This window comes from Ailuropoda melanoleuca, chromosome 5 (genome assembly GCF_002007445.2).
Source record: "Ailuropoda melanoleuca isolate Jingjing chromosome 5, ASM200744v2, whole genome shotgun sequence".
NCBI classification, from domain to species: domain Eukaryota; kingdom Metazoa; phylum Chordata; class Mammalia; order Carnivora; family Ursidae; genus Ailuropoda; species Ailuropoda melanoleuca.
The window spans coordinates 10,490,453-10,514,346 of NC_048222.1; the positions used below are offsets into that span (position 1 = coordinate 10,490,453).

The 23,894-nt window shown below is 48.2% G+C and overlaps 1 protein-coding gene across 4 annotated transcripts in view; it reads right to left on the bottom strand.

The window, feature by feature from the left end:
- Positions 1-23,859, bottom strand: part of GMPR (guanosine monophosphate reductase) — a 42,239-nt gene extending 18,380 nt beyond the window's left edge. The window contains exons 1-5 of one of the 4 annotated variants that reach the window (XM_034660291.1): positions 23,679-23,815; positions 19,818-20,320; positions 15,442-15,561; positions 13,180-13,263; positions 10,259-10,432 (exon numbers count right to left, since the gene is read on the bottom strand). In XM_034660291.1, coding sequence (XP_034516182.1) covers positions 10,259-10,432; positions 13,180-13,263; positions 15,442-15,486 — 303 coding nt within the window. In that variant the 5' untranslated portion in view covers positions 15,487-15,561; positions 19,818-20,320; positions 23,679-23,815. Of the gene's footprint in view, positions 1-10,258; positions 10,433-13,179; positions 13,264-15,441; positions 15,562-19,817; positions 20,321-23,678 lie in introns of all 4 variants that reach the window. The other 3 variants (XM_034660290.1, XM_034660289.1, XM_002923102.4) reach the window with 3 other exon arrangements.
- Positions 23,860-23,894: the final 35 nt, after the last annotated feature.

Genomic DNA, 23,894 nt, shown 5'->3' on the forward strand with positions numbered 1-23,894 from the left:
ACAACACCCTTGAGAACCTTTATGGAACTCCAGGGGCTCTGGATTATGAAACTCAGCGATCATCTCACCGATGGGAAAAGCCTGGGCGTCCACCCCAGGGCTGGGGGTTCCCACCCAGACATGCAAAGGCAGATGAGCCTTACGGACCGACAGCACTGCAGCACGCTCCAGTTTCAAACACAAGGCTGTGGCCCTAGGAATAAACACAGAAGCCAGGACATGGCAGAAGGTAAAAACCGATAGGAGGCATCGGGTTTGGAGACTATACAAATTCTTTCCCAGCAGGAGTAGGGATGAAAATAGCTCTCTTTATTCTAACTCACGACCCTGTGGATTCTTCAGTTGGTCCCTAGGATCCTTGGCAAGATGCCTCACAATGTTCGCAACTGTACAAAGTCTTGTTTTGGGAAATGCATCCCTATGCATGCTACCATGATGTTTTTGTTGCTTTGTTTTTTTGTTGTTTTGGTTTTTTTTTTTGCATTGAAGCCCCAGTGTCTTTTCATTGAATTCATTCCTGGGGGGGAGGTATTTTTCTTTTTTAACCTAGACAAAGTGCTTTTTAACTCGGTATAAAAGTATCTTACAAAGATGGATGAGGAAGGCTCAAAGCTGCTTTAATCCAACAGCCATCTGACAATAGAAACTGCTAGACGGTCCAGAAGAAGGACCAGGACGTTGAGGATACCGTCTATGATGAGGGGGGCGGGCATTACATGTCAGTGAGGAGCGGAACAAGGTTTCAAGAGACAGAGCTGGGAGAGGGATCTTCTGGAAGATACAGATTCTCATTCATACTTGTCCCCAACACTAGCTTCAGATGGGTGCCAGAGCTCAATTAAAAGTTGTGCCCTTCCCGACTTAGAATACCTGGAAGACCTGTGATAAAAATGGGAAAAAAGATCTGTGTACACACACACACACACACACTCAACAAAACTAAGAGGCAAATAACACAGTAGAGAAAAATCCCTGCAACTATGACAAAGGGTTACTAACATTATAAAAGCTCTCCCAAATCTGAAAGAGAAATGCAGACACCCCACAGAGTAACTGCGGAAGGACGTGAACTAAAAAAAAAAAAAAAAAAAAAAAAAGTGGTCAATGAACACAGGGTAAGCGCTCACCATCACTAATCATTGCATTTATTTTTTTTGAAAGATTTAATTTATTTATTTGAGAGAGAGAGAGCATGAGAGAGCAGCAGAGGAAGAGGGAGAGGGAGAAGGTGACTCCCCTCTGAGCAAGGACCCCCGATGCACGACTCGATCCCAGGACCCTGAGGTCATGACCTGAGCTGAAGGCAGATGCTTAACCTACTGAGCCACCCAGGCGCCCCACTAATCATCACATTTAAATTCAGACACGAGTGAGGTACTACTGGTCGCTTAAATGATCAAGGACCATCATCACTAAATACCAGAGGAAACAGACACTATCTTTCTCTGCTTGTGCAAGGTCTCTTTTAGTACAAGTTTTCCTGGGAAGCCATTTGTCCACACAGAGCAAATGCAAAAATACATACACCCACTGATCTGGTGAGTGGACTGCCAGGATCCTCTCTGCAGGGAACAATCACAGCTGAGGTCAATGATTTAACTACGAGGATATGTATTATTTCTAACAGTGTAAAACTGCAAATGTATTACCCCAAATGGGAATGGTTCAACAATCTGATGTTTTTCAGCTGCGTGAGGTTTTTAGCTTGGTCTGATGGTGCAAGAAAATGCTTAATGGCTTTTAGTATCACATTAGGGGAAAGAGAAGGAAATAGTAAGATCTTAATTTTGTTAAAAACAACAACAACCCCCCCCCGAGTATACACGTCCATGAAAACATACACCAAAATGCTAACAAATTATGTATAAATAAAAAAATTACCCAACTTTTAATTTTTTTCTTTAAAATTTTCTGGATTCTACAGTAGGAACTGCATTATTTTTTTTTAAGGTTTATTTATTTACTTTAGAGAGAAAGAAAGAGAGTGAGCACCAGTGAGAGGGGGAGAGGGAGACGGAGAAAGAATCTGAAACAGACTCCAAGCTGAACACACAGACCTCACGGGGCTCAATCCCAGGACCCTGAGATCACGACCTGAGCCGAAACCAAGAGTCAGATGCTTCACCAACTGAGCCACCCGGGTACCCCAGGAACTGCATTACTTTTATAACTAAGTCTGATAATTTGGGGTTTTGAGTTTTATTTCAGCACAAGAACCAACATAAAGTTTGTAGCCAAGAAAGAATTTAATAGGAACCTGAGAAACAAGACTCCAAGCTCTCAATTCTTCCTCACTGCATGTCTTGCTAAAGAATAAAACATGTTTTACATTTTTAAAAGTAAAATAAAAATTAATTTTAAAAACGAAAATACATACATACACACATAACTCAGAAGAAGTTACTCTCAGCACCCTACATCGTTTTGCTTTCAATGTGGATATTTTTTTTCCCTAATCTGGTGCTGCCAACAAATCATTTTATTTTTTTAAAGGGCCTACTTTACACAAAATTAATTCAAGTCAGTTCCTGTTGGATGGACCAGGTCCAATCACATAGGCTCAAAGTAAGTTTATGGATTTTTTAAAGATTTTATACTTGAGAGAGAGAGAGAGCACAAGCAGGGGAGGGGGCAGAGGGAGAGGGAGAGACAGACTCCCCGCTGAGCAGGGAGCCCGACGCGGGGCTTGATCCAAGGACCTGAGCTGAAGGCAGACGCTTAACCGACTGAGCCACCCAGGTGCCCCTCAAAGTAGTTTAAAGCATGAGGAAGGTGACCCTGTTCTGGTAGCCCAGGGGCTTGCACGGGTATCCCCGTACCGCCCACCCCCAGCCACCTGTGTGGTTCTTTAACCAGTGGCTGGAAGGCGGTCATTGCAGAGAACCTGCCGTATGGAAAAACCCAGAGTGACCAGGAAGCACTTCCAGCATGAGGCCAACTCAACAAGAATGCTGAAGACAGAGGCCGGACGGGTGAGTTTCCACGGGCAGGAGCAAAAAGCCGTCTCATTAAAGTGGACACCAAGAAAGGCAAAAACTAAGGGGGGAAAAGGGAAAGGCAAAAATCAAACATGAGAAGGACAACACGACATAATCAGGCCCAGGCTTAGCTCCAGGCCCCACCCAGGAAGCATGGGGTGATTCGGCGGGGATGTGGGGGTGACGCCGGGGCATGGGGCCAGCCAGGGTGATTAGGGAGGAGCCAGCCTATCTGGGCCCCAGGAGGCTCCTGGGTGGTACAGATAGCAGGGCCGGACCGTGGCCGCACCTGCAGCGCACGCCCGTTTCCCGGGCATCCGTGACAAAGCACAAGTTCTGGACCCTCCTGCCGGGAGGGGGGGCGGGGGGGGCACTGAAGCAGGCAGGAATTTCCACCAGGCACCCCTCTCCTGGGGGAGGCCGAGTACCAACCAGGCCCCCCACTCCCATGTTCTGCCGGCAACCACCACCCCTCCAAGGTCAAGGAGAGGCGTGGGGACCCAGGGAAAAGGAAAACAAACAAAAAGCAACAGGTTTAAAGAGGTCTCTGGGCCAAAACCAAAACTAAGACCGTTTTGCCCCGATTTTTCCAGCTTTTCTTTAGAACCAGACATCGACAGTTCATCGAAGTAGGTTTAGAAAGCCCTGGGGTCCACTGGCAGACCTTCAGGACCAGGCAACGAAGGAAGGAAGAACTTGGAGGCTGCATTTCTCCTGTTACCAAATGGAACTAACCACACCCCCTCGGTGTTGTCAAGATAGGGTTTACAAAGAAAGTTCCATTCAATTCCTAGTACAGAGCCCAGCTCTCCGTGGCGCTCAGTAGAATGTTAGGCCCTCCACTTAAGAATGCTTTCCAAATATTGCTCTTCTGCTCACTTTTTTTTTTTTAGACTTCATTGTGGTCAAATATCCATGACCTAAAATGTATTGTTTTTAGTGATTTTTAAGTGGACAATTCAGTGGCACTGTCGTGCGGCCCTCACCACCATCTGTCCCCTCAACTTTCCATCACCCCAAACTGAAAGTCAGTACCTCTTCAATAGTAACTTCTCTACCCACTTTTTACTGGCTCTTCTGAGGACCCCTGCCAAGAAAAATCCTTTCTATAGGATGATGGGAGGCAGGGGCTGGCAAAGAGCAGCAGGATGGGTCGGGCCTGTGGGCCACTGTGTGCCAACTCCTGATATCAGGTGGTGACATGCTGGGGATGCCTGGGTGGCTCAGTCGGTTAAGCATCTGCCTTTAGTTCCGGTCATGATCCTGGGGTCCTGGGATCGAGGCCCGTGTTGGGCTCCCCGCTCAGTGGAAGCCTGCTTCTCCCTCTGCCTGCTGCTCCCCCTGCTTGTGCTCTCTGCGTGTCTGCCTCTCTTTTTTTTTTTTTTTAAAGATTTTATTTATTTATTCAACACAGAGAGAGAGACAGCCAGTGAGAGAGGGAACACAAGCAGGGGGAGTGGGAGAGGAAGAAGCAGGCTCATTAGCGGAGGAGCCTGATGTGGGGCTCGATCCCATAACGCCGGGATCACGCCCTGAGCCGAAGGCAGACGCTTAACCACTGTGCCACCCAGGCGCCCCTGCCTCTCTCTTCGAATAAATAAATAAAACCTTAAAAAAATAATAATAATAAGGTGGCGACAAGCTAATGCTAGTACCTTCTCCCCAGCCCACGGAAATGTCCCTACGCCTACCCATGGAAGCGGGAAGTAGGAGGAGCTATCAAGGCAATTACCATCTTTTATGGCGCATTAAACTCAGTTTACTGTGGGACTCTCAGAGACCCATCACCTGGATGTGAGGCCCTTCACAGCTTCCACCACAGTTCCTATTCACACCTATTCCAGAAAGAGGGTAGAAACAGGAAATCCAAGCAACTCAGCCTGAGGGGTGCTGTCGCCCTAACTACGCCCTGTACCTCAGTGAGGCACGCTCCATGCTCCGCGAGCTGACCACCTGCAAGAGATTCTAAAGAGGGTCTGCCTCCCTGGGAAGAGGGATGGAGCAGGGGGTGTCCCCCCGTGGCTCTGAAACTTGTGGGATCACCAGTGCTGGAGAAAGAACGCAAGCAGTACACTGAGCCACCGGCCACTCACAGAAATGCTGAGGCCATGCCCATGGCCACGTGGGCATCGGTCAGCAATGGCTAACGTGGCATTCCCCAGCAGCGTGGACTCTGAACACATGAGGTGTCACAGACCTACCTCTCCAGGACCAAGTGAGCACAAAGCTGTTTCTCAGACCCCACACCGGGACGTCCACGTCCCAGCAGGCTGGCGTGGCTGCTGGCTGCGGTGTGGTGTAACGGAAGACCACAGGTCCTGGGGGCAGGCAACCTGGCTCGGAACCCCAGGCCCACCTCTTACTGGCTGTGTGATCCTCAGAAGGTTCCCTGAGCTCTCGAAAACTGAGTTTCACGTCCATAAAAGTAGGTGCTGTTATCCATGCTCAAAGACTGGAGATCATCAGAAGTGCCTTGCCCACGCTCCTGCCTTTTTCTATGGCACCTGGCACACATCTTTCTTCTTCCTCTCTGAAAGCCACCAGGCAGATGGCTCTGGGGCTTACTACACTGTTCTAACAGCCAGCACCTTCTACAGGACCCTCGTCTGCCTAAGTTTTTTATTTTTTTTTTATTTTTTTATTTTTTTTTAAGATTTTATTTATTTAGAGACAGCCAGCGAGAGAGGGAACAGAAGCAGGAGGAGTGGGAGAGGAAGAAGCAGGCTCACAGCACAGGAGCCTGATGTGGGGCTCGATCCCAGAACGCCGGGACCACGCCCTGAGCCGAAGGCAGACGCTTAACCGCTGTGCCACCCAGGCGCCCCAGTGCCTAAGTTTTTTAAAACGCCCTGCTTCTTCCCTTCCTCCAAGTGTCAAGGTGCGCCTTAGGGACAAGGCAAGGAAATGGGGTGTGCATGTGAATCCAGGATGTACAGGGAATGGGGAGCAACAAGCCCTTGTTCCTGCTGCAGACAGACCCCCCGGAACCGCCAGCCACAATCCAGAGCATTTCTGAGCACCCCTCCTGCTCACGGCACTGGGGCAATCACAATGACACTCAGCCCCCATATTATACACATTTTGGTTCCAAAACACTGGACCAATAGTAATGCATCCAAAAGCTTAAGAGAAATTATACTTCCAAAAACCAAGGGTGTTAAGAGCACTAGAGGTTTCCAAATGAATCCCAGATTTCAGGGGTCAGTGCAAGCAAAGAACGCCTTAGGAATAACGCGCCTACCTCGCCAAAGTCCCCCGTTCACTGCTGGGGAAACCAAGAACAATGAAAACCCATCCAGAGCCAACCAGCAGATGCAAAAGAGGCACTTGCCGGTGGTGGCCGCTCAGAGGGCCGTGGGAACTCTGCGCCAACCTCTCCCTCCCGGCCTCATCCCCATGGCAACCCCCAGGCTCTGTACCAGGGACAATGCTCTTTCTCTTGAACTACCAGCCTACCTCCGTCCTGCACTGCATGTCCCCTGGTCTGCATCCCTGAGGGGTGGCACACCAATGGGCTTCCTGGGCTCCACAGTGGGCAGTTTGCCTCAGCTCCCAGCAGGCCCAGCTGCGAGCTAAAACTCATAGCCAACGATCGGGAGATAGGATAGAAATTTCCGGGGCTCTCGCTGATTTCTGCCATCACTTATCCTTTTTGAGAAAGTGGTACAGGTTTCCTCCATCTTCTTGAAACAAAAAAGGAATACCCCCCCCTCCATTCCACCTTCCATTCTTCTTCTCCATCAGCCTTCCATCTCTGACTCGTGCTCAGGGCATCTGTCCTCAATGGTGCTCACAACTGACAAACAACGGTCTGTGAATACCGCACCGTGCACAACACATCACACCATCTGATCTAACCCCCCCCCGCCCCCACTCGGTAATTCTCCAGCCGCTGTTATCCTCGACCTCTCTTTCACAGGTGAGGAAAATGAGATTCAGGAGGTTATGTAACTTTCCCAGCGTGACTGGGCTCATAGGGTCACACCAACTTCAGGGGCACAAAGTTAGCGATTCTAACGGTATCACAACCAGCGGACAAGCAGAGCAAGGGGAAGGGGCAAGGGGGCAGGTGGGCAACGGTATCAATGATTGTTTCTGGGGCAGATGGGTGGTGCAGTCGGTTGGGCATCTGACTCTTGACTTGGGCTCAGGTCATGCTCTCAGGGTTATGGGATCAAGCCCCGCATTGGGCTCCACACTCAGTGGGGAGTCTGCTTGAGATTCTCTCTCCCTTTGCCCTTCCCCCACTCACACTCTCTACATAAATAAATAGATAAATAAAATCTTTATAAAAAATAAAGACTTGTTCTAGGAACAATGGAATACCTATCATATGGCTTAAATAAATTGTCACTGTATCTCGATATACTACTGACCAAAATACGACAAGAGACACACAGCAGGGTCATCATTTATACAAGGTTTGAAAACAGGCAGAATTCAATACTGTTGAGAAGACATCAGCAGGGGCGCCTGAGTGGCTCAGTCGGTTAAGCGTCTGCCTTTGGCTCAGGTCATAATTGCACAGTCCTGGGATCGAGTCCTGAGTCCGGCTCCCTGCTCTTCGGGGAGTCTGCTTCTCCATCTCTCTCTGCCTCTCCTCCCACTGGTGCTCGTGCTTTCTCTCTAATGCTCACTCTCCCTTACTCTCTCTAAAATAAATAAAATTTTTTTTAAAAAGGCATTAGCAGTGGTGAAAGCAGGGACACACAAGGAAGAAAATGATCGCTAGAGTCGAGGTGGGGCTTTTGTTTTAGGTGGGAGGAGGGGCTTCTGAGTGTAGGTGCCCTGGAGACTATTTATTAAACATCCATGTTCCGAGCACTTTTCTGTACATGTGTCCCATTTCACAACGTAATACAAGAATTACTACAGAAAAAGAAAGTGGAACCAGTGAGTGGCCTCACTAAATCCATGACATTTCTGATTCCTAACCCTTCAGAACTATCTCGTACACCCCCAAAACACCAGTGGAGGTAAAGCACAACTTCCAAGTTCATCAGTCACTTCTATCCCCAGCACAATTAACACACCAGAGGTGCACTAGAAAGATCTAGAAAGATCTAGACCCGTTTCACCTCGGTAAGAAGGACCGTCAACAGCAACCCTGGGCCTGCTTGATCTCCTTCTCTCCACGAGGAAGAAACAAAGGACTCCTCTCCTGGTTAACACCAATCTGTCATGCTCTTCCTAGTGCCATCCACGGTTTCACAGAATTTACACTGAATACCAAATACTGTTTAGAGTGACCATGGCCCAGCTGAGGGGCCAGGGGTTTCTGCTCTTCTGGGAGTCTTGCTTTCTGTTCCCTCTTGCTCGAGAAAACGTTACAACAGGTGGCTGGGGGCAGAAGAGCCTCGGGACGCCGGGTACTAGATAGCGATGACAGGGGTTCAAGTCCCCACTTAGCCGTTCAGTATCGGTATGACCTTGTGAACACTCCGCAATGTGTAGGAACAGATCAGACTCAAGATTCCTCATCCAGGATAAATTTGGGACAATGGTTCCCATTCTTTACACAAGAGAAAGAACAGATGTGAGCCTTCTGAAGCCTGGTAGGTAATCAGTAAGCGGTATTACTGTTATTAAAAAAACAATGACACGGGGCACCTGGGTGGCTCAGTCGGTTGGGCATCTGCCTTCGGCTCAGGACGTAATCCCAGAGTCCTGGGATAGAGCCCCACATTGGGCTCCCTGATCAGCGGGGTGTCTACTTCTCCCTCTGTGTCTCCCCTTTCCTTGTGCTCACTCTCTCTTTCACTCTCAAATAAATAAAAAAAATCTTTTTAAAAAAATGACACTGCAGCACTATTATGGAAGACAAAATGAATTTCTTGGTCTCCCATCCAACTTCGCACACTGTACAGCTGGTTGCTGTTGCGACAACTCTCGATCCTTTCCTCTCATATGATTGGAAAGCACAAAAATACGTATCTTAAAAATGCTTGTGAATCCTTAACAGAAGATTCAACTCCACTAACAGAAACAATTCCTGTGCCCCAACCTCCTTACGATGATGAAACACGAGGAGAAATAAAATTCAAAATTCACAAAAACGGAGAACAGGGAAATTATCTAGTGGCCAATCTACCATTGTCACATTAATTGAGACCAGGGGAGACACACATAATCACAATATAGACTTTCCAAAAGCCCAAATTTAACCCGAGAGCTTCTAATCCCTTCTTCTGTAAACCCACCTTTTCCGCCAATAGCAAATGAACTTTTAGACTAGTGAAGGTGTTCATAATTAGGAAAATACACAAAAGGCAGGCAAAGTCAAGAATAAAGGTCCGAGGCTAAACAATACTCCAGCTGATCTGCAAATAATAGCAAACAACTTGGACTCCTCTTCGCATGGGGGATTTCAACTGTTACAGAAGAATTTTCTACTGGCAAGTTAGGAGAGGGGGACAGATGACCCAAACGCTTAAACTCAAACACAGCTACACTATTTTCATTAATTAAATATAAACTCTTTAGTAAGGAGTGACACAGACCTTTGGTCCAAGGTGTCCCATGGGGATGCCTGGGGGGCTCAGTCAGTTAAGTGTCTGCCTTTGGCTCAGGTCATGATCTCAGGGTCCTGGGANAGGTCCGAGGCTAAACAATACTCCAGCTGATCTGCAAATAATAGCAAACAACTTGGACTCCTCTTCGCATGGAGATTTCAACTGTTACAGAAGAATTTTCTACTGGCAAGTTAGGAGAGGGGGACAGATGACCCAAACGCTTAAACTCAAACACAGCTACACTATTTTCATTAATTAAATATAAACTCTTTAGTAAGGAGTGACACAGACCTTTGGTCCAAGGTGTCCCATGGGGATGCCTGGGGGGCTCAGTCAGTTAAGTGTCTGCCTTTGGCTCAGGTCATGATCTCAGGGTCCTGGGATCGAGTCCCGCATCGGACTCCTTGCTCAGTGGGGAGCCTGCTTCTCCCTCTGCCTGCCACTCCCCCTGCTTTTGCTCTCTCTGGCTCTCTCTGACAAATAAATAAATAAAATCTTTGAAAAAAACAAAAAACCAAAGGTGTCCCATGATATTCTTACACCACATCTGATGACATTTAGCAGAGATCAAAAGCCCACACCCTGTGATGTTGATCTGGACTCTAGTTTTTACGGAGAGCCAGTCTGCAGACCCTGCATTGCCGCTGCCTGTTCTTTTCAGAACGATCTCAACTCATCTCAGTAAGAAAGCACCAACACAGCTCCCCTGACACGCCGAACAGCCCTCTCTTTGCTTTCCCTGTCTAGACGGTGCTCCGTCATACCTACCATAATGGTGTGCTCTGGAAATCTGGCACGCACCAGCTTCACGAACTCCACAAAATGTTCTGAATACCCGTTGGCCACATCCAGGCATATGAACTTGACCTGCGGCACCGCTTCCAAGATGTCGCTCATCTTTTCCAGATCGCTCTTCCCACTGCCCGAACTCACGGCTACATGCTGTACCAAACAAAAGAAACCAAGAAGCACAAGACGTGAGGAGTAAGGAGTGTTCAAAAGTCAGACCCTGCCTCCATCCATTCTCCTATCCTGGGGAGATGCTGTGACTCTCTGAGGTTTACCCGGACCAGCTACGCACACGGTGGATCTGCTCAAGAAACACGCCGCAGTGGAGGTAAAGGAGATTCGTCCTTGGCCACAGGATCTTTCCAGTAAACAGATTTTTAATTACTCAGGAAACCTACTCCTTGGCTTTTCCTTCATTTCCTCACGCTGTGTGGAACTCTGAACCGTAGAGCTGCTGGTGCGAATTCTGCTCTTCTTGGAGAAGAGGAGAGGCAGGAAGAACGAGGGGTGGCCGGTCAGCACAGGCTTCCTCCCACCGATGCTGTGTTGTCACCCTGAGCAGCTGGCACGGGGAAGAGGAGGGCGGGGACGATGTCTAAACTCCTCTGATAAAACTTCCTGTTTTCATTTTGACTCTCAATACAATACAACATGTAAATCGAAACTACTCAAAAAACTGCAAGACTCAGGGTTCCTACGAAAAGGGCAAAATGGCCAAAAGGTGCAAGAACGCAAGCCTAAGATGATCTTCCCAAGGGCACCTGTCTGTCTTGACATCCAAAGCCACCACACCCTCCTCAGTGATACCCTTTCCCTAACCCACAGCACCGGTGCTCTCCAACCCACCCTCTGCTCCTGGGAAAATCTGCATTTTGGGATAAGATTTGTTTTTAGTCATTGATGCCTTAGTGCAACTAAGTCATGGGATTGTGCCTGGGGTCAGCATCTCATTTTTTATAAGAATATTTCTATTTTATGACACTTCTCTAAGCCAAAAGCCACAGACGGGGGGAGGGGGGGACATATCTAATACCCTTTGTGATTCCCTCAACATCACAATGTTTCCAACACACAGATACTGAATGTAAACAGCCGGGTAACTTGATACATGTTTACTCCAGTTTTCTGTGTTCAGATTAGTTTTCACTCCTCATGCTGCCAGTCTGCCCAGTGCTGGCCCAATCCCCCCCTTGCACTAGAGCTCTGCTACTTTTCCTGGTTTCCTTTTCGTTTCTGTTAAAGTTTGGCAAGTGGAACTCAAGGTGGGTTCCTTTCTCTCAGTGTTACCAAGTTTTTGACATTTTCCCCTTTTTAATTAGCCTTTAATTTGGTTGGGGGCAGAGTAGTAAGTCAAATGATCTTGCTTGGTAATGAAGGACAAGGTTCTAATTAGCAACACATTGCCAAAGACTTCTATACAGGAGTCAAAGGTATGACCCGCCCCCGCCAAAATAAAAATCATCGCTCTCTAAACTTCTTCCAGGAAGGAAAGACGGTGAAGCAATTAATATTCATTCAGACACAATACGGAAAAAATGAAGGATGTGACACTGAGCCAGAATTACTGTATCTCCAAAACCACCTTCTCACTAATTAAAATCCACACAGCGCACAGCCAAGGAAAAAAAGAAGCCAGTATAACCTCAAAGTAGTATGAGATGAAGTCATCTTCCAATCACAAATGATCTGATCACAGAGGCGAGTGTCTCCAACGCAAAGAAACTTCTCTGCTGGCACTTGCTCAGAACCACCGAGATGTACCAGGTGGCAAGTCAGGTGTGTTACATAATAGTAAGAGTTTTTGTTAGTTTCAAACCGCCTTTTTTTTTTAATAACAGCTTAACTGAGATATAACTACATACCACACGATTCACCCATTTAGAGTGCACAATTCAATAGTTTTTGATCTATTCAGCGTTGTACAACTGCCATCACAATTTTAAAACATTTGTCACTCCCACATGCTTGGACCCTCACCTTCAAACGCCCACCCCCCAGCCTTAGGCAACCTCTCATCTATTTTGTCTCTGCAGGTTGGTCTCTTTCTGACATTTCACAGAAACAGAAACATATTTTCGTGTCTGGCTTTTTCACTCAGCAAAATGTTTTCAAGTTTCATCCTCTGTGTTGCAGCATGAATCAGGACTTCATCCCTTTTCATGGTTGAATACTATTCCATTGTATGGACATACCAGCTTCTGTGTATTCATTCATCAGCTCACGGACACTCAGATGGTTTCTACCTTTCTGCTCTTATGAATAATGCTGCTACGAACATCTGTATACAAGTTTCTGTGTGGACACCTACTTTTCCGTCTGCAAGGTCTACACCTAGGCATGGAATTGCTGGGTCAAATGGTAACTCTGCTGTCTGACGCTCTGAGTAACAGCCGAACTGAGTGCCAAAGCAGCTGCATATTTTCCATCCCCCCAGTAATGCGGAAGGGTTCCAATTTCTTCACATCCACGCCAACGCTCATTAGCATCTGTCTTTCTGATTACAGCCTTCCTAGTGGGCATACTCTTTATTCAACTCCAAAGCAACTTGTTATAATTCGATGTTTTTCCTCCAGTCGGAGGACTGTTCAGACCGGATGCACCCCTCGCAGAAAACATAGGTCATCCACAGGCTCTCACGACATACTACGTAATTTTTCAACATTAAAAAACATATTCCTGTTAGAGAGATCCTAATATTTTCAAAATCGGATCCAGGACAGGTTTTCTTGGCACGTCCCCAGCCACGATGAAGGGCAGGGCCCACTGCTGCCTTTCCACGGGTCTCCCTAGGGACCCTGAAGCTCTGTCTGGTGCCAATTCAAATCCTTTAGACCACCCTGAAGTGTTTCTCACCCCACCCCCTGCAAGAAATGTAACTTATTACCGGGGTGCAGTCATACCTGCAGACATTCTGGGTGGTGAGCCGCGAAGAACTTCCAGTCGTCCAAGGTGTAGTGTTTATGAATGGCTGTAAACATGGAGTGCTAGGGGACAAAACAGCACTGTTAGGACAGGAAGTCAAGCGAGCCCGCTCTCCTCCCTGCATGGGCCAGGGGGGACCTGACGACACAAAAGAACGGGGCGTTCCTGCCAGTTCACACTTCACTTGTTTTAAATATGCTGAGAGCCAAGAACGGACGAAGGTGTCACCGGTCTAATCACACAACCGTGTTTTCCATTCTAATCTGATCAGACAACACTGCCTTCAGGACTCCAGAGGCTCTGCTGGGAGGCTGGGGAGGGAAAGGGGAGAGTTCTCAGGGCCCTGTCCCGGCCCCACCGCCCGAGTCAGGCCCCGAGCAGCGGGTGCCCTGCCCCGAAGAGCGCCCGCCCGAGGGCCAACTGCTGTTTGGCCAACCCAAGAGAACCTCAACTCTCACCTGAAAGTTCTGCTTCATGTTCACCATCTGCACATGTCTTGCTACAAGCTAACCCCAACAGACAGCTGGGATTCTTGAGGGAGAGAATTCGACAAATCGTAATCCCACATCTATGACTACCAGCCCCACCCAATGACCACACCTGGCACAAGCATGTCATGTATCATTTGATCCCACTGACTTCTCCGAGCAACTTCGTACAGTCATACTAGCCTTGCGGACGGAAATGGAGCTTAAGCAATTTAACAACAGCTTGGCCAAAAAGGGGCAAAGGCCAGACTCAAACTCAAATCTGACTACAGAGCTCAGATTCCTTCCCCTCGCCTAGGTTCTCTGGGTCTGTGTCCCCATCTACACTTTCCCATTCTACAGAAAATTCACTTTCCACACCTTTATGAACTCGCACTAACTCAGTGGACCCTGAAAACAGAAAATTCCTAGTACACACACCCCCCCACGGTTTCAGGGTACACTATTTTGCTGTGTTTTCAATGTGCACGGTTTCAAATGATGGGGGTCCTTCCTGTGAAAACGGGCAGGATGCAGCAAGTTCCCCATTTTTCAGGGACTCCTAACTCGATATGGGAATTATTCCAGACTACTTACTTGCTCCCTGACTCCACCCACTTTCACACTGATCCATAATTCATTAGAAGCAATGGCTGATCACAGAGCAGAGCACGGAAAAGACGAGGAGAAAAAAATACAAATTTCTCTAGCAATTAATTTATTAGCCTCCGGGCCGAAGCTCGGTGGGGGCTGCGGGCTGACAGAGACTACAACTGATCGCGGAGTCCGACAGACCACCCTCTACTCCATTTTTTGAATTCATCATCGGTTTGAAAACCTTCCTTCTAATCACTGGCTAATAATGAATCCTAGCACCTCCCGAGGTTTGACTTGCTGCCCACAGCGAGAAGCTCTTTCGACTAATTGGATTTCTCTTTCCACTTGGCAGGCATTAGCGATGGAAAAAGACACACACACTCTGAGCACATCAGAAGCAAACGTTTCCCGTCTAGGGTGAATAAGGTGCACTGCACCTCACCTATAGCCACGTGGGACAAAGGTCCTGCCCACAAACGGCTTTTCCTTTATTTCTCCCAATGCCAGGAGACCAACTGCTCCCTTTGTAGGAAATGAGACTGGAAGTGGCCAGAAGGGACCTTGAGCTTCTACGGTTGGCTGTCAGTGTGAGCTGGGAGGCAAAGCCCTTATTCTGGAGTCAGTCTGGGTTTGAATCTTGGCTCCGTCTCTCCTGGTCTGAATGCTCTGAGCCCAGGGACCTCTCCTCTCCCTCTCTGCCTCAGTTCTGTAAAAGGAACCCATGCGGGAGGGGCTGTGACAACATTACACACATTCTATCTACTATCTGGCACCTAAGTGCTCAGTAAATGATAAATGTTACCGCACAGACTGCATACGGAGCAGTTGGGCCTTAATTTCAAAGGCAAGGTCACTCTTCTATAACACGACACCAGCCTAACTTTGTAATACCTCTAGTTCCTCAGACTATCATGAGCATTTTCAGGGAAGAAACGCATGCAGATCTAGACCATGTCACTGAATGCGAAGTCCACACCCCATTCATCTTCTGATTGCCAAGGGAAGACAAGTGCCCCCCAGCATGCATAAGACTCAGAACTATACAGTTTGGCCACAGTAAATGACCCAAAATGTCTCCATTCTCTCTCCTCTTCTTTGTGTCCAAACAAGTCCAGGATGGCCACCTGACAACCTGTCCCGGGTGAGCAGCAGAGGGAACAAAGCCCACCATCCTACCTGTGACATCACCACTGCCATCTCGAATGTCCCCACGGTATCCATGTTGGCCACAATGATGGGAATCCCTGAGTAGGTCTGCTTCGAATTTCGAAATGTGAAGGTTCGCTCGAGATCCACCTATTGGCAGAAAGAAAAAGAAATGCTTTGCTCTTTAAGTGGTTTGTGAAGAATTTCTAGAGTTTGGAGTAAGGGAAGAACAAAAAGGAAGTGCATGTCCCTTGGTCTCTTGGTCTCTTAGGGGCTGAGCCAGGTGTTCCAAAGACAGGAGAGTTCCTCAAGAGAACAAGTGACAGGCTGTCATCCAGGGACAAAGCTGAACCGGCCTGTTTACAATCCTCAAGCGCGAGTACAAGGCCCTGGACGTTCTGCCATCAAACCAAACCTCGGAACCGGAAGTTTTTCTCCTTCAGGAGCCCCTCCCCACACACAGCCATCTTTTGTCCCCAGCCTGATCCATCCGGGCCCTAAACACCCACATACATGCTATCTTCCCTACTTCCAAGCGCAGGAGGGACCATTCCCCTTCTGGAAAAATTCTCTCCACTCTTTCCTGCGGAGCATGGTTTTCCCTTTCAGAAATTCTTACTGTCAGAGAGAACCAGACACTCCAAATTCACCCCGCAGTGAGCTGCAAACCATTAATCCCTTAACCCATCAACCTTCTCAGCTGCTTTGTGATTCTGAGCATCTTTTAGAGAGCTGAGAGGAAGTACTTGCAGCCATCTGTCTATGCTTATCAACACTTGCTCCTTTGACATGCAAATGTTGGAGGAAGGGCCCTCCCATTCTACCTTAACTCCGACTGCAGGGCATTAGTGACTAAGCCAGCTATGGGGAATCCAGAACGAGAGCTAAACCAAGATGGCGGGCTCAGCAAAAGACACAGGCTAGGGCCAGACACTCACCAAGAGCTAGCAGCGTCAGAACCACTTCTTTGACCCAAGCAGATCCGAGGCTTGCATGCTCATGGATCCATTCTTTACCCTTTTCCTGCTCCCTCTTGCCAGAGGAAGGCCATCCTTCCCTCTCCCCACCCACCCCCGTCAGGCTCCATTGCACAGGTTGGTTTCTGGCTGGATTCAGTCAACGAAAGACTGCGTAGGAAACTGAAGGATAGTGCGGGACAAGGGAGGAAGGGCCTGTATGCAGTCAGAACCCCTCTGCCTTGGCCTGCATGTCTTGGTTCCAGCTTTTGCAGAGTGATCCCAGTACTTGGGCTCCAGTAACATCACCTCCTCCCCTTTGGAAGTGGTTTTCCACTGTTGCCAATCTCTGGGGTGCCCCAATATCTCATCAGGCATGTCAGCGGAGCTCGGATATCTTACATTATATTCCCTGTTTTACACATTCAGCACTGTCTGTTTCCTTGGCCGGACCTTGACAGCCACAAGACCATCCCGGAAGTGGGTGCTCCCCAGGGAGAACCAGCGGGAGACACACAGGCGTGCATCCTCAGCTTCTGAGATAATCTCCACCTACATTAATGGTGGCTTCATGAGTACATCAGCAATAAGCATTTCCAACCAGTGTTCACCTACCCTTCCCCTATCCCTTTTCATTTGAGACACCTTTCACTTCGCAATCATGTGTCAAAAAGCACCAAGGGACGCATTGGGCCATTTAGCCTTTCCATGCAACTCCCGCATTCTCTACACAGCTCCACGTCCAGAAGGCTTCCTGGGTGAATGACGTCATAGATATGTCTGCTCTGGCCTCACACGGCGAAGATGAGAGGAAATGTTCAGTGCACGAACAGGAGGGGCAGCTCCTTCCCTTCTCTACTTCCTTCATTATGATTCTTGGCTCTAATTCAGCGGAGCAAGTTCGATTTCCATTCTGAAAGCTAACTGAAGGAGTCTATCAGTTGCCACTTTCTGTGCTGCTAAGGGCACTCTAATGTTCCGGCTTTGTGGGCTTAAAATAATCAGAATTCCTAGGTCTCCAATGACTCATACTCCTCCCCAGATGCCTGGGGAGGGCTGCTACACTCCGCACCCCGCTGAGCTCACAATGGGTTTTTCTTGGCACCCCAAAACCCTACCAGCAGTATTGAAAAAACAGAGCTCTTCATGGAAAAAGGTCAGCCTTGACAGTGAATTCCTGCCCTTATTTCTAGTCTCCATGTGGTAGACTCCACACAATCCTTAATTCTAAGAAGGAGAAATAAAATTATCTTCCTCAAGTAAGAAGAAACTATTGGGACTACATAAAAATGAAAAGCTTTGGGTGGCTCAGTTGGTTAAGCATCTGCCTTCAGCTCAGGTCATGATCCCAGGGTCCTGGGATCGAGCCCCATGTCTGGCTCCCTGCTCAGAGGGAAGTCTGCTTCTTCCTCTCCCACTGCCCCTCTTCCTGCTTGTGTTCTGTCTCTCTCTCTCTCTAATAAATAAATAAAATCTTTAAAAAAAATTTTTTTAATTAAAAGCTTCTGCACAAAGTAAACAATCAACAAAACTACAAGGCAACCTATGGAATGGGAGAAGACGTTTGCAAATGATGTATTCCATAAAGGGTTAGTATCCAAAATATATAAAGAACTTATACAACTCAACACCCCAAAAAGGAATAATCCAATTAAAAATGGGCAGAGCACCTGAATAGACATTTTCCCAAAGAAGACACCCAGATGACCAACAGACACATGAAAAGATGCTCAGCATCACTCATCACCAGGGAAAAGCAAATCAAAACTACAATGAGCTATCACCTCACACCTGTCAGAATGGCTAAAATCAAAAAGACGAGAAACAACAGGTGTTGGTGAGGATGTGGAGAAGGAGGAACCCCCTGCACTGTTGGTGGGAATGCAAACTGGGCAGCTGGTGTGGAAAACAGTAAGGAGGTGCCTCAAAAACTTAAAAATAGAACTACCCTATGATCCAGCAATTGCACTACTGGGTATTTATCCAAAAAAATACAAAAACACTAATTCAGGGGGACACATGCACCCCTATGTTTACAGCAGAATTAGTCACAAGAGACAAATTATGGAAATAGCCCAAGTGTCCGGCAAATAATAAATGGATAAAGAAGATGTGGTGTATACATATGATGGAATATTACTCAGCCATAAAAAAGAAGGAAATCTTGCCATTTGCAATGACATGGGTGGAGCTAGAGAGTATGATGCTAAGTGAAATAAATCAGAGAAAGATAAACACCATATGATCTCACTCATATGTGGAATTTAAGAAACAAAACAAATGAACAAAGGAAAAAGAGAGAGAGAGACAAGTCAAGAGACAAACCCTGAACTCTAGAGAACACACTCAGGGTTCCCGGAGGCAGGGTGTGGGGGGATGGGGGAAACAGGTGATGGGGAGTAAGAAGGGCACTTGCTGTGAGGAGCACTGGGTGACAGATGGAATTGCTGAATTACTATATTGTACACCTGAAACTAATATTACACTGTATGTTCGCCATATCGGAATTAAAATTTTAAAAAAGAAAAATACATTAAAAAAATGTTAAATTATCTTCCCCAATCTTATCCACACAGACAAAACGACACATATACACACACCCCCAAAATACACCACTTGTTCACTGAGAGAGATATTTTAAATATTCCAGCCTCCCACAAACAAAACTTGGCATTTAATCTGCCACAGCTGGTCAAGGCACCAAATACAGCACCTCCAAGTTCCCACTCTGCTAAGCCTGATTTGCAAGGGAACATAAAGTCGTAAACTACCCCTCCCCCACCTCAAAAATACATGTTTTTGCTGCCCTTTAAACGCACCTTCATTGAAGTCAATCCTACAGCCCAGCACTTGGGGGGGGGGCAAAAATGCAAATGGGGACCCACCTACCCCATTTCTAAAGACCTCAATGTTCTGATGGCGCTAACAGCCTTCCCCAGAAGCATAAGCCTTCTACATCGCGTTCGATCCTCCCACCTTGACAAACACGATTTCATTCATCACCTGGAAACTACCAGAACGTGGTGTTATGGGGAGCCAGCCTCTGGCCTCTGGTCCACGCCTTCTCCTCGTCCCACCCAAATTCTGATGTGCACACACAGACACCCCAGTCTGCGCGCTAAGCTCCACGCACACACACAGCTGCTGCGGGGCCATTCTCTGAGGCTGGAGGTGAGCACACCAGCAGCATGGCAGGTCCTTGGGAAAACACACTTTGGAAAGGAGCCCTTGCCAGCTTTGAAACTAGCCTGAAGCCATTTGGGCAAGGAAATCCAGGATCCTGAGTACCTGGAACATGGCCTAGAGGAGAAGCTCGGCCCTCTGGCCCCCAGTGAGGAGGGGTACAGGGGAGGAGAAGGGCGGTGTGGGGTGGAGGTCCCTTTTGCCTAGATCTGTAGATGGTACTGATTGAAGCAATTCTCTTATTAAATGAATTATTATGTGTCTCACCTGTAAATGGTAAGTCTACAGGGACAATCCCTCTTATCTTTACAGTCCTAGTGGCTCAAAAGTGTGGAAGAAGTTCATGTCTGACCAAGGGGTGAGAATGATATTGTATTTTCAGGGCAAGGCTTGATGGGCCCCAGCCCAGCTTTCCGAAGGTTCTGTCCCCTGCAGGCTTCACACCGGTTGGCAGGATCTGGAGATGCCGGTGCAGCTGTGCAGTACCGGAGAGCCCCAGGGTTCCACAAACAGAAAAGACTCCCGCAGCCGGCCCACAGCATCTGTGTGCACATCAGAATCGTTGTAGGACGATTTCCAAAATACGCATGCTCATGGTGCTCCAAACTTCGTGAAAACCTTTGTGCCAAGATGTGCATTTTGGAGTGTCTCCCTAGGTGATTCGTGAAGAACAATTCTACTCACACCCTCTGATTTTACAGAGCAAAATTTACAGAGGCTGGTTTGCAATGTGTCTTCCAAAAAGATGCCGAAATGCCAACGAGCAGTACCTGTGAATTGTAATAGGGTCCTCGCTGGTGATCAAGGTAAGACAAGGTCAGGAGGGTAGGGTCCATCCCAGTATGACTGGTGTTCTCAAAATGGGAAAATGGGGACAGAGACACACAGAAAGGGAGAACATGGTGTACAGATGAAGACAGAGAGGGGACTGATGCCCTACAAAGGCAGGAACACCCAAGACCGTGGTAAACAACCAGAAGTTAGGAGAGAGAAATGTAACATTCTCTTTCATAGCACTCAGGAGGATCCAGCCTGTGCACACTTTGATCTGGAGCTCCTAGCCTCCTGGACTGTGAGACAATAAATTTCTATTGTGTAAGCTGCATAGTTTGTGGAACTTTGTTACAGCGGCCCCATGAAACTTACACAGAGCCCAGATACTAAAATAGCGCAGAGGTTGGGCTAAAAAGCAGGTCCGCTTGTTCCCAGCCCTATATTCTCTCCACTGACATGCTCTCATCCTCTGTGGGCCAACCTGCTGTGGACCCCCGAGGCTCAATCCTACTTCCCTGGATCCAGTCCACCTCTCCCTGGACCTCTGGTAAAAAAAAAAAAAAATCACTAGCGATTTTAACAAGACTAAATTCTCGCTGTGTCTAGTCTTCTCTGTCTTAAGTGGCCAATTTTCTGTTGCAAATTTCTTCATTGTCTGACTTCCAAAGTTATGGCTGTGTTAATAAGTTTGTGTTTTTTTTAAGTCTTACCCTAGGTTAAGGGCTCCAGTGGGACACCAGAGCCAGGAATGGGTTCTGAGGAAGAACGGATCAGGGAGTAGGAATGACTCGACCTCCCTCGTGTGTCAGATAAACACGAAGTTCTTGTTTCAATCAACAAACATGCGACTTCTCTTGAAAGGATTACACAAATTCCCCCATGTGGCCCTGTGGGACTTTATTCTTATGTACCAGGGACTTATATGGACAGTTGAGAGATGACCTCCTGTCTGGCACAATCACAGTCAGGCCACCTGGGCCACCTGCAGGGGCTATACCCTTTGCCCTGGGGGTGCTGACCTTTGCCCCCAGGGGCTGACCTTAAATTCATTTTATTTGAGGCTTGCAGAAACGCCCCTACAGGAGTACTAGAACATCTAAGTGGGAAACCACTCTGCCTTTCTCTCCATTTCCTGCTCGCTGCCTGATGAGCCATGAGCAGACCTAGCTCTCAGCAAAACTGTTGCAGTGATAAATCTTGTCAACAGTCAAAACTCCCCTCCCAGCCAGATATGCTCTGACAGGCTGTTTTCTCTCTCCTGGCTCCACTCAGCTCTGCTCTCTGGTTAGGCTCAAAGGCTGTCTTTTTACCATTTAGTTTCCAATTTGCATGCAGGGGACGTGCATTCTAGACTTATATCTGATCGCACAATGAAAAGTTCGGATCATCTCCCTATAAGAAATTTCAGGCAGCCACTACAAACTGAGAAAACCCTGAGAAGGGATTAGAAGCCTACTTAGATCTAGGGGGGACTAGATCCCTCCGACATCACCAAAGCAGGCAGGTTATGTGACGCAAACAGCCAGGCACCTACAACCGTTAGGGGAACCAATTGGAAAGACAATTCCAGTTAACTCTGGTTTCCAGGCACAGGGCTGGCAAGCACCCACAAAAACGGAAATATGAAAACATTTCTCAAGGGCACAGAGTTCTCACTGCAATGTGTACATGGAGATTGCAAGGTGCCCCTGGAAGGCAGGACATTAATAGTTTCAATCAGACCAAAGTATGAAACCAAATGATGCATGACATCATACGAGTCTCTAGAAAAGAATAATTCATTCTATTGCATAAATTCTAAATGGTTTACCTTCTCAGGATGGTTCCCAGCTCCGAAAATACATATGATATATCCTCGTTTTAAACATGTCATTTTTTCTTAAAATTAAGTTTCTCTCTCCTAAGTGAATTTTGAACAAATACTGAAAGAATATGGAGGCCACCACCACATTGTTCGTCTGCCCTGAATCCCCCCACATCTTGTCTTCTTCTAGCCTTAGCTACAGCCCACCTGCCACCCGAACTATTTCTTTTTCTTTCAAGGGTCTGCCCCGCTCTTGTAGCACTTTTAAGGATGTGATGAAGGACAGGAAGAGGGCAGTCCAATCTCGAGTGCTAAGGGTTAACCATTCCTGGCCTCTTGCAGCCCTGTCCAGTCCCATCCTGTCTGGGTCCAGCTGCCACCCCTCCTGCTTGAGAAGGTGACTTGGTCTGGTCACCAGCTAAAAGAGGACACTTCCTTAATCCAAACCAGCCATTGGCTGGCACCAGCAGGCACTGCAGTCAGGCCTGGGCACCGGCGGGCAGCCGAGTTCCTTGCAAGAGGATTTATTTATGATCTTGAGGAGCGGAGTGCTTGGACTAGCTTGCTGGCTCAGCTTCCTCCTGTTTACTCCTGGGACCCCAGCCTCCAGATGGAGTCATTTCCTCACCTCTTTCTCCAGCTCTTAAAAGACGAGGCAAAGCCATGGTCACCAGCACACACCCCCTCCGGAGGACTCTGCTTTCCTGAGCAACTAGTTTATCCTTCAGACTTTCACCTTCCTCACGCCCAGCAGGCGCATCAGGCTCCCTCTCCCCTGGGGCTATTGCCCGTCCAGCGTCCACCTGTTCCTCAGGCTTTGATCTCATCAACACACAACCAGCAAAACTGTCCAGGGTGTCCCTATTTGCCTCCCACCCCTCACGCCTGGGCCCCAGCGCTTTCTGCTTCCCTAGAACCGGGCTGGACTGCAGCTGTCCAGTAAGCGGGGTGCCACCAGGCATGAGTTCCCAGCCTCACTCCCAGCAAGGTCACTGAAACGTGGAAAGTAAACCCTGAACTTCTGCCGCCCTGGAGTTTGCCTGTTTTTTTAGACATTAAAAAAAAAAAAAAATCCCATTGCTGAAGCAGCAAGGGACAGTCCTCCGCACTGAGACACAGCGCCGAAATCACAAAGCTCTCCAGCTGTGTGTCCTCTCCCTTTACACCTGGGCTCCACGGGGTCAATGGCTCCCTCTGTGCACCCCTCCAACCACCCCCCATTCTTTCTAAATCAGTTGGCCATTTGATCTTTGTTCCTCTGTGGTCTAGTCTACTGTGTACTTCCCCCCCCTGCCCACCGGACCGGACGGATTTAGAATTTTACACCGGAGCTGGGTCCCTTAAAGACACCTCAAGTCCTGGCAGGCAACCAGCTGGCTTCCCCCTTTCTCAGCAGGTGGGGGGGGGGCGGTCAGCATCCCAGCATCCCATCCATCAAGAGACACACGGAAAACCCGGCAAGGTTAGCACATCCCACCTCCTTCCACGGTCCTCTCCCGAGCCACCCGGAAAACAAATCCCACCCCACTGCGGCTTTCGGAGGGCCTCACCTCGGCTCGGCTCCTGAGGCTGCTTCGCTTGGGTCGGAGCAGGACATCCTTAAAGTCCAGCTTGAGGTCTGCATCTATGCGGGGCATGGTGCGGCTCGGCGCGCTGAGGCAGGCGCGGCTAGAGCGGGCAGCTCCTTCCTGCAGCGCGGGCGCCCGGCGCTGGAAACGGGGGGGTGCCCCGGGCGCCAGGGGAGAGGGGCGGGGCGTGCGGGGGGT